Source organism: Eubalaena glacialis, chromosome 9 (genome assembly GCF_028564815.1).
Source record: "Eubalaena glacialis isolate mEubGla1 chromosome 9, mEubGla1.1.hap2.+ XY, whole genome shotgun sequence".
In the NCBI taxonomy this organism is placed as follows: Eukaryota; Metazoa; Chordata; class Mammalia; order Artiodactyla; family Balaenidae; genus Eubalaena; species Eubalaena glacialis.
The window spans coordinates 45,218,073-45,232,684 of record NC_083724.1 but is presented as its reverse complement, the minus strand read 5'-3'; the positions used below and the strand labels follow the sequence as shown (position 1 = coordinate 45,232,684).

Here is a 14,612-nt window from a genome sequence, read left to right as displayed (position 1 = left end):
GTCCTCTGCTTGGAGAAATAATGAGAATGACTGCCCTTTCCTTTGCCAGCATTTGCCTCTTTTTATATTAATCTCAGCTGAATTGAACAATTTCTCCACTCTGTACAAAATGATGCTCGTCTTTGTATTCACTTGATATACAACTTGAGGGCATCCAGTTTTTGCAAATACAGATCTGGGAATATCTTGAATGATTTATTCACAGAGTTGCAGGATTGGTCAAAGAGAACCAAAATCTATTAAGTGATTAACACTTTGTTTTAAGGTAAAATTGTCATTTTTGCAGATATCTAAAACTTAAGCTGTATTAAGGGCAGAATGAGGTGTAACTTTAAATGCTCAGTGGATTTTATTAATTACCTTGCCTTGGCTTTCAAATTGCTTAGAGGATGGTTATTCAAAAGACAAATACATGTAGAATGAAGTCATGCCACTGTGTTTTTAATGCAGTGATAATCTTGATCCTAGAGTGAAGCTGGAGGGAATTCTGTGCCGTCCCAATTTAATCCCTGCCTTAAGATTGCATTTAATCAAAAGTGTGAATTTAACTCCAGGTGGCATTCAGACAGTAGAATTAGTTTAGGTACTTTAGAATTCCATTTCCTTTTAATACTTTTAAGCAATCAAAATTGTTTTTCGAATTTCCTCTCATTGCTTACATTAATTGTCCTAAAGTTTAAAATAGAAAAAACTGAAATCCAACTTAAAAAATGCAACATTCTTTGCCATTCAGGTATCTAATGAGTTCACATCACTGGCTTTTCCTTCTACCACTTCTATCCCATGTGCTGGGTGCATCTGTGTGCTTGCCTATACACACACACACACACACACACACACTTTTTTTTTTTTTTTTTTTAACAAAAATCAAATTCTATTTTACCCACTGGAAAGCATTTTGGCATGACTAGGAATAGGGAGCTATTTTTTCCCCCAGAGGACAAATTAAATTTGTCTCAAAAGACAAACATATTACATTTGAAACATATATAAAATGTGTCATGCCTTCAAGGGATTTTAAGAAAGTTTAGGAAGTGACACATCAATGGGAAAATGAACCTAAAATCTTTTGAGATTATCTTTACTGGAAAGATAAAGGGAAAGCAAAATATAGATATAAATATATGTATTGTTATCGGACATAGGGGAAAAAAAATGTTGCTTATGGGTATTATTACTAGTGGCCAGGATGTGCAAAGTCTTAAGTTTAAATGTTTGAAAATAAGTGTTCCTTAAAGAAATATGCCCTAACATGTTTTTTCTTATCAGTTTGGCACCTTTTCCTGTTTTGCTTTGAGTTGGTTTCCAGTCATTTTCTTGTTCTTATATTCTACCTCTGTAGCTGCTTTTAAAATCCTACTTCTTCTGCCATATCCTTTGCTTACGGACTAGTTGTTGACCATTTAAATATTGGAGATGCTCTTTATTAGTCTGGGAGAATGCATCATTTAGCACTGTGGGATTCATTGACTTTATTTAACCCTGGGCCCTTGTAGTTTATGAAAGACTGCTGGTTTCTGTGTTAATATGCCAGGTTCTTGACCTGTGTCAACCACTACTTCATTCATCATGTTTATCCATTTTAATTGTAGACACTGTCTTTTGTTGCTTCTCAGACTTAGTTTGGGAAAGTGGAGGAAGTGGTCCCATCTCAAAAGATAATCTGTACAGCAGTAGGTTTCAAGTCGAGGATCAAACCGAGAAGGGTTCCATGATATATTAAAAGTATAGAATTATATATAGAAAGCACCCATCCTATTCATTGCTAGTAAAGTAATAACTTGTGCTATCATCTTTCTGTTGTTGAAATATGAAATATCCTATTATATTTGGTAGAATTAAGCATACACCCTTTTTAGCACCCTCTCCTGTTTAAAATTTCCTGCTATTTTTTTTTAATAACTAGAAGACTTAAACATGCCTAACAGAAAATGTATTAATTCAATGTAAAAATATTGTCTAGCCCTCTATACCTATTTATTGAGGGCCTGTTGTCAAGCATTGCCCTTGATACTAGGAATACTAAAACCTAGCTTCTTTCTTTCAAGGAAGTGGTAAGAAACATGCAATTAGAATACAAGGTACTAAGTCCTGTAAGAGCCTGCATTTGTATAGCACAATATATTTTGGGCCTCACACCAAAAATGTCATTTTACAGGTGAGAATATAGAACGTTAAGGCTTATGTGATTTGCTCAAAGTGGACAGGCTAGTAATTGGTGGCACTCTACCAAGAACTCAGGTAGCACACTTTCCCAGTTCATTATTCTGCACTGCCTATCTGTGACATAGTCTAGTTCAGCTCTACCCCTCTGCATGTATAAAGAGCACATGCTAAATATTTTTACATATAGCTCTAGAAATAACCTCCTTGCTTTTTGAATAAACCTAATTTAATGTTAAATTGTTTTGCAAAATTTGTCCAACACAGATATTATATCCTTTTTTGTGGAGTTGCAGAGGTGGTAATTGGTATGTCTGAGATGGAAGGATTAAGTAACTATGTCTTCTGATTAGTAATACAATGTTCCATACCTGCTGATACACTAAATAGCATTTTATGCCTTATTCTTTCCTTATGCTTGAATGCTTCATACTTGGAATCCTTTCTATCCTAGAAGTCATTTTATAATTTCTCTGCTGTTTAGATGACATTGAAACTGTGATTTTTACTACATAATTGAAAGGACAGAATCTGTATCAAAGCTCCTTACTGGACCAGTTTATAGTGGCTAGCATCACACAAGTACCATTCCTAGATCTGGGCAGGAGGGTCTTCTGCCCAGGGCCTCATGCTTTAGAGGGCCTTGTTGAGCCTTTTTTTCAGCTGAGTTTGTCCCTACCAGCTGAGGAGTTGGTGGGGCCTTGGGGACATGCCCACCCTGAACCTGTGTGGCCTTCTAGACCATTTTCCTGGTACTCAGGAGCCCAGAATTAGTTGACCAGATGGCTGGGAACCAGCTTCCATGCCTTGTGTGCGTCTCTTTCCTCATCCATCCACTGGAGGGCAAAATGCACTACTGGTATACCTACCCCTAGGCCTTGAGGGATTGCCGTAGGCATCTATGGCCCATGGATGAGCTGTAGACCAAAATACAGACACACATTGTTTTAGGGCTTTTGCATTAGCTATTCACATTGCCTGTAATATTTTCCTTGAGACATTTATATGGCTGGTTTCTTAATATTCAGGATTCTATTAAAATATCACATCTTTCAAAGAGGCCTTTCTTGACCACCTTACCTAAAACAACCCCCACCTCCATAATCACTCTCAACCACCTTACATTATTTACTTTTTGCACCATTTAACACTATGAAAATCTATTATATAATCTTTTATTTATTTACATGCTTATGGTCTAACTCCCAGTGGAATGGAAACTGCCTGAAGGCAGGAAATTGGTTATTTTGCTCACTGCCATTTTGTAGCATTCAGAGCAGTGCCTGCCACATAGTAGGTACTTACTATAATATTTTTGGAGTGACTAGAGAAATGAAAGAAAAGGCCTTGAGGGTGGGGAATAAATTTTACTGCTTTAACTGGATGTAACCATTCATTTTTCCCTTTCATACATCATCTTACCAGAAATGGAGAGGAAAAAAACTAGACAACAAATCAGGAAATTAAATTAGAAGTGTGCAAATAATAGTGGAATAGTTTAAGGGAATAAATATAACTTTAATTCTCTAAAAGTAAGTAAACAGTTAGAACCATAATGCCATGAGTTTTTCATGAAACAAAATAGAACATGATTAAATTGACGACACATTTAAAAATATAGGGTTCTCTTGGAGAAAGCCAGCTAATTATAAAATTTTAGGGCAGTTAAAGTTTTTCACTGTGGCCTGCATTGTCTTCTGTTACCCTCTTCTAAACATATGTGCAGTATTTATTTCACAACTTTCTTCTCAATGACCTTTCAAAATTGTATGATTCCTCATATTCCTGATTAGATGATTCTTCAACATAAGCCTCTGATGTCTGCAGTCATTAAATAGGATTCAGTGTGCCTATCTCAAGGAAGTCAAGTGAAAATTCTCCTTCAAATAAACAATAATGCTTATTTTGTTCACAAGTAGCCCTGTGAAATAAGCAGAATTCAAACGATTATGGTTTTTTTCTTCAAAAAGAGTGATCAAATCAAATAACATTGTCAGTATTTAGTAACTCACTGATTACCAGTTAGTGACTAGATGGCGCAAGATTTAAAGACTATTATACCCTGAACGCATACTTTTACTAGATTCTCTGGTTCTCTCAATGATTACCTCTGATTTCTTGATCAGAATTTTAGAAAACTTTTGGGATATGTTGGCTTCAGATTTTAAGGTTTGGAAGTAGCTTGTCAGTGCCAAATCGTCTCCATCAATCCCTTACTTCCAAAGGAAAAAATTACACGGCCGGTATGTACTTAACTAGTATTTTTTGTTTGTTTGTTTTCAAAGTCAGAGAAGAAAACAGAGGGGAGAAATCGCTTCATGCTCCTTTCCCCCATTTTGTCAAAGCTGATCAAAAAAGAATATGAAAGATGGAATCCCACATATTTTATTCGCTGGCATCTGCTTCATCAAATCACGAAAGTAGTAATATATTTACTATGTTCCTTTCTAAATATTAATCTTGCATCTGCATAGAATGACTTAAGGTCCTCTGTCCACAGGAGCACCTATCTCACCTCTGTATTGTGTTTAACACAAACTTTTCATTCCCAGTCACATCAGAGAGCAGACCACATACATCGACAAAAATTTCAAACCCAGAAGGAAGAGAGTAGAGAGCATATTTAGTCTGTCTTCTATCATTTTACAGATGAAGGAGGCCCACGAAGATTTTGCAAGGTCACACAGGTGGCTGGTGGCACATCTGAGATTATAAACCAAGTTCCCCAAATTCCAACCACTTCTCTTGGTTATTTACCCACCTTTTCTCAATATTGGCCCTGTTACGACATACTATAACACCATCTAAGGTACTTTTTATATACTATTTTTCTCATTATTGCTTTTAAACTATGTTGTAATTTAGGCATTTGGTCACATTTGATACCATTGGATTACATAATAGTAACCAATGGAACATGTTAAATTAAAGGAAATTTAAAATTGTTTGTATAGGTGACATACTCACATAGTTCAAAAGTAACAAGGTATTAAAGGGCCTACAGTAAAAGTTTTCCCTCGTATTCCTGCATCTCAATCACCTAGTTATTCCCCCAGAAAGCAACCAGTGTTATCAGGTTTTTTGTGTACAGTAGTTACCTCAGAGAGGTGCAAAAATTGTAGTATCTTTTATAGACTGTTCGTACCTTCCTTTTTTTTTTTTTTTTTTTCTTTTCATTTTAGGCTACATCATGGAGACTATTCTCTGTCAATACATAAAGCCCACTTCATTATCTTTTATGGTTGCATTGTGCTCCATTATAATGATATGTCGTTGTTTGTTTAATTAATCCCTATCAGTGTATATTCAGGTTGTTTATTACTTTCAGTTATTACTAGAAGTGCTTCAATAAATAACCTTGTATATTTACATGTGTTAATAAAAATGTAGGGTAGCAGAAAGTAACACAACGTTGTAAATCAACTATACTTCAATAAAATATTTTTTAAAAATGTAGGGTAAATTTCTAATAGTAGAATGACTTATTTTAGGATTTTTGTAGGTAATGTCCACTTACTGTCCATAGAGTTGTATAGATTTACATTCCCATCCCCATTATATGAGGATGACTATTTTATCATTCCTCCCTAGTAGTATGGCATCAATATTTAGAATGTTTATATCTGAAAGGTGAGATGTGAAAAGCTGTATCTTGGTGTGGTTTTAATTTGCTTTTTTGTATTTATATGCATGAGGTTAGGCATGTTTTTATATGTTTAAGAAACTTGATTTACCTTTTTGGAGATTATTGTACTCTTCTGTTTTGCCTGTTTTCCTATTGAATTTTTCTCTTATTGATTGTAGGAACTCTTTTTTTTTTTAATTTTAATTATTTATTTATTTTGGCTGCATTGGGTCTTTGTTGCTGCATGTGGGCTTTCTCTAGTTGCGGCGAGCAAGGGCTACTCTTCATTGCTGTGTGTGGGCTTCTCATTGTGGTGGCTTCTCTTGTTGCCGAGCATGGGCTCTAGGCACGCGGGCTTCAGTAGTTGTGGCACACGGGCTCAGTAGTTGTGGCTCGCGGGCTCTAGAGAGCAGGCTCAGTAGTTGTGGTGCACGGGCTTAGCTGCTCCGTGGCATGTGGGATCTTCCCGGACCAGGGCTCAAACCCGTGTCCCCTTACATTGGCAGGCGGATTCTTAACCACTGCGCCACCAGGGAAGTCCCAGGAACTCTTTATATTTGAGGGAAAGATCCTTTGTCCATGGTAGCAGCTATAAATGTTTCTCTGGTTTGTCTTTTACCTTGTTTATGAAGTAATTTTTGCCACGCCAAATTTATGTTTTCTGTAGTTGAATGTATCCATTTTTCCAAATCACTTTTGTGATTTTTATTATACTTAGACAAGCATCATCCACTCTAAGGTTATTTTTCAAAATTTCCTATGTTTCTCATGGGACTTATATGGGTTTATTTGTTTACTTTTACCTTTAAATATGATTCATTTGGAACTGATCCTGATTAAGATGTGGGAATGGTTTTAATTTTATTTTTTTCCCCAGTTGGTTCGTGTTTCAACATCATTTATAAAGTAATCTGTTTTCCCCCATTGCTTTAGGATAGCAGCCGTATCATATACTATATTCTTACATATTTTCTGTCAGTTTCTTGACTTTCCATCCCATTCCATTGATATATCAATACCTGTAGACATTTGCTATCAGTATGTGTTTCAGTCATTAGCTTTAATATATTTTAATATCTAAAGGGCTGATTTCTCCTCACTGTGGAGATACTATATATCTTTTAAATTTCAGTTTTATTGAGGCATAATTGACATATAAAACTGTAAAATATTTGAAGTGTACCTCATTGTGATTTGATATATTTGATCTATTGAAAGTATCCCCCCATCTAGTTAACACATCCATCACTTTTTATCTTTTTTTTTTTTTTTTGGTGAGAACATCTAAGTTCTACTCTCTTAGCAAATTTCAATTATGCAATATAGTGTTATCAGCTATAGTCACCATGTTATTCATTAGATCCTCAGACCTTATTCATCTTACAGCTGTAAGTTTGTACCTTTTACCAACTTCTCCCTATTTCCCCCACCCCCCAGCCCCTGGCAGCCACTTTTCTACCTTTTTTTATGAGTTTGACTTTTTTTTTTAGATTCTACATATAAGTGATACCATGCAGTATTTGTCTTTCTTGTGACAGATACCATAATTGGTTTTCTGTTTATATTTATATGATAACTTATATAATGTAGATTCATAGGCTAACATCCTCTTTTCTCTGATTGCTGACAAATTTCCTTCCCTGTGTGTATAGTGTCAGAAAGTTGGTAAATTCCAAAATCATGAGATATAAGTTCAGCTGAGACTGTGGGTAGGCTTCCCATAATCATCAATTAACGTGCTTTGCTTGACAAGTGAAACTGATGAAAGAGAACATGTTTAGACAAAGATTCTGAAGTGGCAAATGCCCACTGTTCACGTGGACCATGTAGGCAGGTGAGCTCTGTGAGTAGAGGGAGGGGCTGTCCTTAACACCCCGTACCACACATGTGGCTTAATTAATGGAGGCTAGATTGATTTCAAAGGTCTAAAGGTTTTTATAATCTGGCTTAAATGTAGATCCATAATATATAAGAAATAGAACTTTTAGAAGTTAAACCAGTGAGGGAAAGCACACAGTTTTCCTTTTTTCCTGGGCTGACCATAGTTTTATGAAAATGAATTTCTAACTGGCTTTTCTTCGCACTGGGCTTCTTGGCAAGAAGTGAAATCTGTATAATGCATTACCTCTGAGCTTTTTTTTTTAAGGTCTCAAGGACAGACATATGGATAATGGTTTAAAAATATAAATATGCTCTTTCCAGTCATAGAAATCTTCAGACCCAAAGGGTGCTGTTCCCGCTTTCCCAAAAATGTAGGGCTATAGACTCATACTCGTAAAACACCAAAACAAAATACATGGTATCTGACACTAAAAAAAACCAACTGTACTTTTCTTGAGTATTGCAGCCCTGTGATCAGTCAGAGTGACTTATAGTCAAATGCAGATGCCAACTTGCTGTGCTACCTTGTAGCCACTGAGCCCTGTAACTAAGCATTTTTGTTTGGTAAAATTACAGAAGAGATGGTGTTTGGTGAGGTATTTTGTTCTATTTTAGTACCTATAGTTCATCTGGGAAAATGGCTGTCACTTGGTTTTCTCATATACTTATCCCATTTGTCCATTTGTGTGTGTGTGTGTGTGTGTGTGCGTGCACGCACGCACACAGGTAGGGAGAAGTACATACTTACAGTGTCATTGTAGAGACAGTTATCCACCCTACCCCATTGTAGACTTGTTCTGAGCTTGAGCCATCGCTTTATTGAGTCCACACGAGATCTGACATCTTCTGATTTGTGAACACATATATGATGGCAGTTCAGGATTTATGGAGGCTCTCTTAGGAAAGACCACTGCCAATATATAATTAGTTTGAAAAGCATTTGGTCTAAACAGATCTGCAGCCTTCTTTTACCAAGTGTGCAAATATGAACTAGTTCCATCTTATTGGGATTAAGTCTTAAGAGACAGTACTATAAGGATTGTAAATGTAATTTGCATAGTCAAAATTTTCATAAATGGTCTAATTAGTATAGTGATAGATCCTGCATCACATGTCATTCATGAAGATAATGACATTTTTATGAAGTGGAGAATTGTAGAATAATTGCTAAATATTCCTTGATAAAATTAAGTCCATCAAAGGCAAAGATTATTCTTAGTCATCTTTATATTCCCAGTACAGTGTCTGGTATTGAATAAGTACTTACTGCGTATTGAATGAATAAATGACTTTATGAAACTCATTCCTTAGAAAGATTGTTTGAAATAAAGAGATTAAAATGTTTTCTGGAAATAGACGAAACACATGCACGCTCATGCTTGCTGCTCCGCTTTGATTGAGAAGGAAATTGATTTTGTTCTGTATTTTTAGAAACATGGTCACTTTAAAAACTACTCTCTTCATTTAAAAAAATTACATACATTTTTAATGCCCCATTAGTTTCAGTGTGATTTCTAAATAGCAGTCTCTTGGAGTAAAGAAAAAACAAGATCCTTATTAGCTTGCCTGACAGCTATTGTCCAATAGTTTAAAGAAATAACATGTAATACCTTTTATCCAGTGTGCACACATGTGTGCATGTGTGTGTGATGTAGAATGATTCAGTGCCACTGAGTCACTTGGTCTAGATTAATTAAAGCAGGAACAGAAAACTTTCATTTTCCAGTATATTATTTTTCATTTATTGACTTTTCTCTGTACGGATAATTTTGCTTAAATTACCTAGCAGAAAATGCACATATATGATGCCTAGCTGTGATCCAAATCATAAATAGATCTTATTTAGGAGGCTGTGTGATTCTGTTTGCCTTGTTAGTGATGTAACTAAGAATTCACTATTTAAATTCATCTTGCATACCAGTCTTCTTGTTGAATAATATTTCCCAATATGAGAATCATAGAAATTTATTAGTTGGGCTTTTGGCCTTAGTACCTTGTTTATAGCTATGCATGTTGAGCTTGTTAATTGGTCCTTTAGTATTCCTTCTCCTCCAGTAATCTTTGAAGTAGGCAAGAGAGGTTCTGAAATCTTTATTGAATGGATGGGTATGGAATCATAGATCATAGTAGTGGACCACAAAGTCTTCCTCCCCCCACCAGTTTTTAATTCCTTTGTGGAGAGTAGAGATACATGGTGGAAGGGAACATTTTAGAGTATTACAACTGAATTAGCTATGGCCAGAAGAAATCAAACAAAGAGAATTTAGGAACAAATTGTAGAATGCCACCGGGCTGGTACTGTATCTGAGATGCTCCGTTCAAAATGAAACATGCTTATTCTTATATTGCCATAATGATTAACTGTTTTTAAAAGTACCCCCATTCATACCCATACCATTTAGGTTACAATTCTGTATTAAACTCATAGTTCCCAGTTGCTTTTTAAAAACTAATTGTGGCTAAATGTTAGGACTTTCTCAAATGTAGAGGGTTTGAATTTTGGAGCTGGCAGGGAACCTATGGCTCAGACAGTTGAGTGACTTCTTCAATTTTGTACCAGAGACAAGTCTAGGGCTTTGGTTTTCTGCTTACCTGAATAGTGCTTTTTCCACCACTCTGTTGTAGACAGCCATTTTTTAAAAAAAAAATTTGTGATCCTAGAGCATTTGATCCCAGGACGATTCTTTTAATTTGATGTGTAACCCCAGACCATTTAAAATTTTTGAAATAAACGGTGGCCTGTGGGCCAAATCCAGCCTCCCACCTGTTTTTATACATCAAGTTTTATTGGAACATAGTGACACCCATTTGTTTATGTGCTGTCTATGGTGCTACAATGCCAGAATGAGTAGTTACAACAGAGATTGTATGACCTGCAAAGCCAAAGATATTTATTATCTGGACCTTTAGAGAAGTTTTCTAGCCCTTAGTATAAGGTCAGGATGAATAAATTAGCTTTAAAAATTAACACGATCAATTTGCAATAAATTGGGAGTAAAATATGCTTTCTGAAAAAGTTAAAGGGGTGAGCATGTTGTTGAGAAATACGAATGATCTGTCGTAAAAGACTGCAAGGCCTGCCTGCATTAAAGATAAACTAGAACCAGGTTTCTAGGGAGTCTCTATGCTCTGGAGATTCTAGTGGTCAGAATGAAACCTGTGACTTAAACAGAACTGACTCAAGATGGAAATGTCCCAGACTGTCATTTATGTTGTGCTAACCCTGATGGAACTTGAACACTCACCAAATGTCCTTCTTGGCAGGTGGAGTGGATCCAACAGCAAGTGGTAAAAAAACGGACCAAGAGGGATTATGACTTTAGCCACGCCCAGTCCACTTACTTCAATGATCCCAAGTGGCCAAGCATGTGGTATATGGTGAGTTTGCCTGGCCTGGGGCCACGGCGTTCTGTTCTGTGTTGTGCAGGGATTGTCTGTTAGGACCGGGAGGACACAGAAACAGTGACCAGGGACTTTTTCCTGTTTCAAGATGGAGATTGATGGCCTGTGATGGTTTCTGGATCTTTTTTTGAACTTAGCTCTCTGGTTCTAAGGAGAAAGAAGGGAGTTCTGATTCTGAAGGTATTTCTGTTTGAGATCTTACTCTGTGTAGTAGCTTGGTAAGTTTGGGCGAGAAGATAGAAAAATATACTAAGGGCAGACACCCTGAGACCTAGCAATAGTTGTGTTCACCTCTGGTACTCATCTACTCCACCCTGAAACCAGCCTGGTTAATGGTACTGGGTCATTGGAAATCATTGAAATGACTTTGCAAGTAGGTAACAGATTCCTGACTTTAGTTGTCTAAATGTGCCTTCTCACTTTGGGTAACAATTTTTAAAACTAGACTAGGAAAAAAGCAGTTGAAAAGTGTTTGACTTGTAGCTAGTTCATTGGTTCAAGCAAAAACTTTCAGTGAGGGAAATTTAACATATTGGGAAGAGTGATCTAGAAATTCACTTGATGTCGCCTCCTTTGAAAATATATTGACACTTCTGTAGTCTTAGGGTTTTATATTCATGATCCCTGAGAAATTGATTAGAATATGTTACTTACTCTTAATCATGAAATTCATGTTACCAATTTGCTCTATAATCTGCAAAAGACCTTAACTTTTCTCTTTTTTGAAAATCTTTATTGCAAATTGTTGCCAGAGTTATCTCCTCCAATCTACCTTGTTTTTTGCACTCCCTGACCCTGCTTCTCTACAAATCCACTGCATTCCACATACTTGTCTGATGCTTTTCTGCCTCCTTGCATTTCATTCCTTCTGCCCAGAGTGGTCTTTTGCCCTTCCCCACGTCCTCGGTTCAGGATTGTCCGTCCCTCAGAGCCCACACCCAAGGCTGACTATTTCATGTCTCCCATGTCCTCACCTGTCCGTGTTTGTCCTTCCTCTGCTCTCCTGGGCCCTCTATCTCTGCCACTCCTGGCATCCTTCCCTTGGCACTTTGTTTCATAGTTGTTGTATTTTTAAATCTCCTCTGTTACTTTGGGCAGGGGGTCACTTATATCCTCCCGTCTGAGAATCTAACCTAGCACCTAGCAACACTAGGAATTTGTGTTTATTTGGAGATGGGTGAATGTAGCTGGCGTTTCTCCCAGTTTCCCTTTTCTTAGTCTTACCTGGAAGTGGAAGGTTGTGGAAAGATTTTGGACCCCAAACGGAATTTTACACAGAAAACTCTTTCATGCATAAGGAAAAAAAAAGGAGCCATAAAGCTAAGTTCAAAGGGAGGTGGGACTCTAAACAGCATTTGAGTGGAAATCACCTGAGGGGACAGTAAGACACTTGACAGCTTATTAGCTCCAAGACCAAGAAAGAGTGAACCACAAGGGGAGGCATTAGAGGGAGTGTTGGCAGGAGCTAAGGAGCTTTGTCTGTGCTGACAAGATGATAAGGATGTAATGGGATTAAGAGATAGGATGCAAGCAAAATCCCCCTACACCCCTGTTTATAAGGCTTGGGAGAGTGAGACCCTCTTTGCCTTACATTTCTTTTTTGCAAGAAAGAACCAAATTGCCGTCTGCACATGTCCCACTGGACAGTGGAAGTGTACAGCAGCTTTCCCCTACCCTCTCACCACTCCAGCAGGGCAGGTTGGGCTGTCGTAGGAGCCATGGCCAAGGTGACGCCAAAGGTCTCAGTGCTTATAGAGTGAGATACCCTCACTCCCAGGAACCACTGCCATTTCTTTGGAAATTCTCTTTTGATGTAAGGAAAGGTTGAGAGGGAAGAGCTTTTTTTTGGCCATTTAAAATATTGGATGTTTTTCAACACATATTTGATGGTGATAATTCAAATAGGTAACATTCACTGAGCACTTACCACATGCCAGGCAATGTGCTCATACTTTATTTGTGCTAATATTTTTCTAATGTAGTGTGAACAAAAGTGTGCATTAATATTGGCCCCGTGTTATAAGAGTGAGAAATCTGAGGCTCATAAAATTTAGGCCATTTGCCTAAGATCACCCAGCCTGAGAGTGATGGAGTAGAGATGCCAAACCAGGCAGACTGATGGGAGGCCAGGGGATTAAAGTGGCATCCTATCCCCATCCTTCTACTATTTACAAGCACCGTCATAAGGAAGACACTACTCCAACCCTCCAGGAACTTCTAATCTATCCATGGAGAAATAGCTGAAATACAAGGCAGAATGGTGGGTGCCATGTAGGATGGACAAAGTATCTTGGGGACAACCAAAATACTTCAGAACTTCCTATTACATACATACTGTTCCCTTAATGAAAGGGGTGGGAAATAGGTTACACACCATATGTTTATCTGTCAGGAGTGGTGACAGAATAGGAGTCAGAACTTCAAATCTGAAAACATGGATTCAAATCCCCGTTATTTCGCTTACTACACCCACGATTGAATCAGTTAAACTCTCATCAGCTATAAAATAAGAGTATCTAGCTCTTACGTATGAGTTAGCTATTGCTGCGTAATAAATTACAGAGCTTAGTTTTTAAGACAGTGATCTCCTGGGTTCTGTGGGTCAGGCATTCAGACAGGGCCCAGTGGTGACGACTTCTCTGTTCTGTGATGTCTGGGGCTTCAGCTGGAAGACTCAAAGGTATGACTAGAGCTGGAGGGTCCACTTCTAAGGTGGCCTAGTCACGTGGCTGGTTCCTCTCCACGTGGGCCTCACCGTGGGGCTGCTTGAGTGTCCACTTGGCTCCATGGCTCCGTCTTCCCCCAGCGCAAGTGATTCAAGAGGTTGTGTCAGAAGCGGTGACGTCTTTTATGATCTAACCTCAGAAGTCACAGTTACTTCTGTAATTTTCTCTTGGCCACATGTATGAACTCTGATTCAGTGTGTGAGGGAACTACACAAGCATGTGTATACTACTAAGAGGGGAAGATGGTTGGGAAACTGGTTACCATAATGAAATGAAATACTGCACAGGAAGCCTTTAGCACACTGCCTGACACTAGAAAACTCTAAATAAATTACAATTGTGATTATTCTTCTCTTTTTAATTACAATACATGCTGTTTTCTTTTTATCTGTTGTTTTAATTGCTACTAGTTGAAGGGGGGTGTGATCACATGTGCAGTGGACATCCTTCAGAGCGCTCTGGTGACATGTCAGTGACACAGTTGGGGAAGATGCTGATTTCCTTCTTCCTTTTTCTGAGCCCTTGGCCCTGCTGCAGTGTTTCTGAGGGGTGCTTGGTGAGCCTCCATAGGGTCCTACCTTCAGCTCCTTAGCCTAGGCCTGGTCCTGTCAGTCTATATTTATCACAGGAGAACAGAGATTAAAGAATGGCATGAAGTGTGCCTGAGTGTCTCTTTTAATTAATTTAAAAGGTTTGCCCCTGTCACTCCTCCCCTTGGAAACCGGTATGTGAAACCATTATGTCTAGCCTTGAGGCTTGGGCAGTATATTCAAGGAAAGGTACATATACAAGAGTTTGTTATGGAGATGACAGCT

The 14,612-nt window shown here is 37.8% G+C and overlaps 1 protein-coding gene across 3 annotated transcripts in view; it reads left to right on the top strand.

Moving 5' to 3' along the window:
* The window catches only part of PCSK5 (proprotein convertase subtilisin/kexin type 5), a 451,917-nt gene that overhangs the window by 67,579 nt on the left and 369,726 nt on the right, over positions 1-14,612 (top strand). For all 3 annotated transcript variants that reach the window (XM_061200330.1, XM_061200331.1, XM_061200332.1), the window contains exon 3: positions 10,934-11,047. In XM_061200330.1, the coding sequence (XP_061056313.1) occupies positions 10,934-11,047 (114 nt within the window). The remainder of the gene's footprint in view (positions 1-10,933; positions 11,048-14,612) is intronic.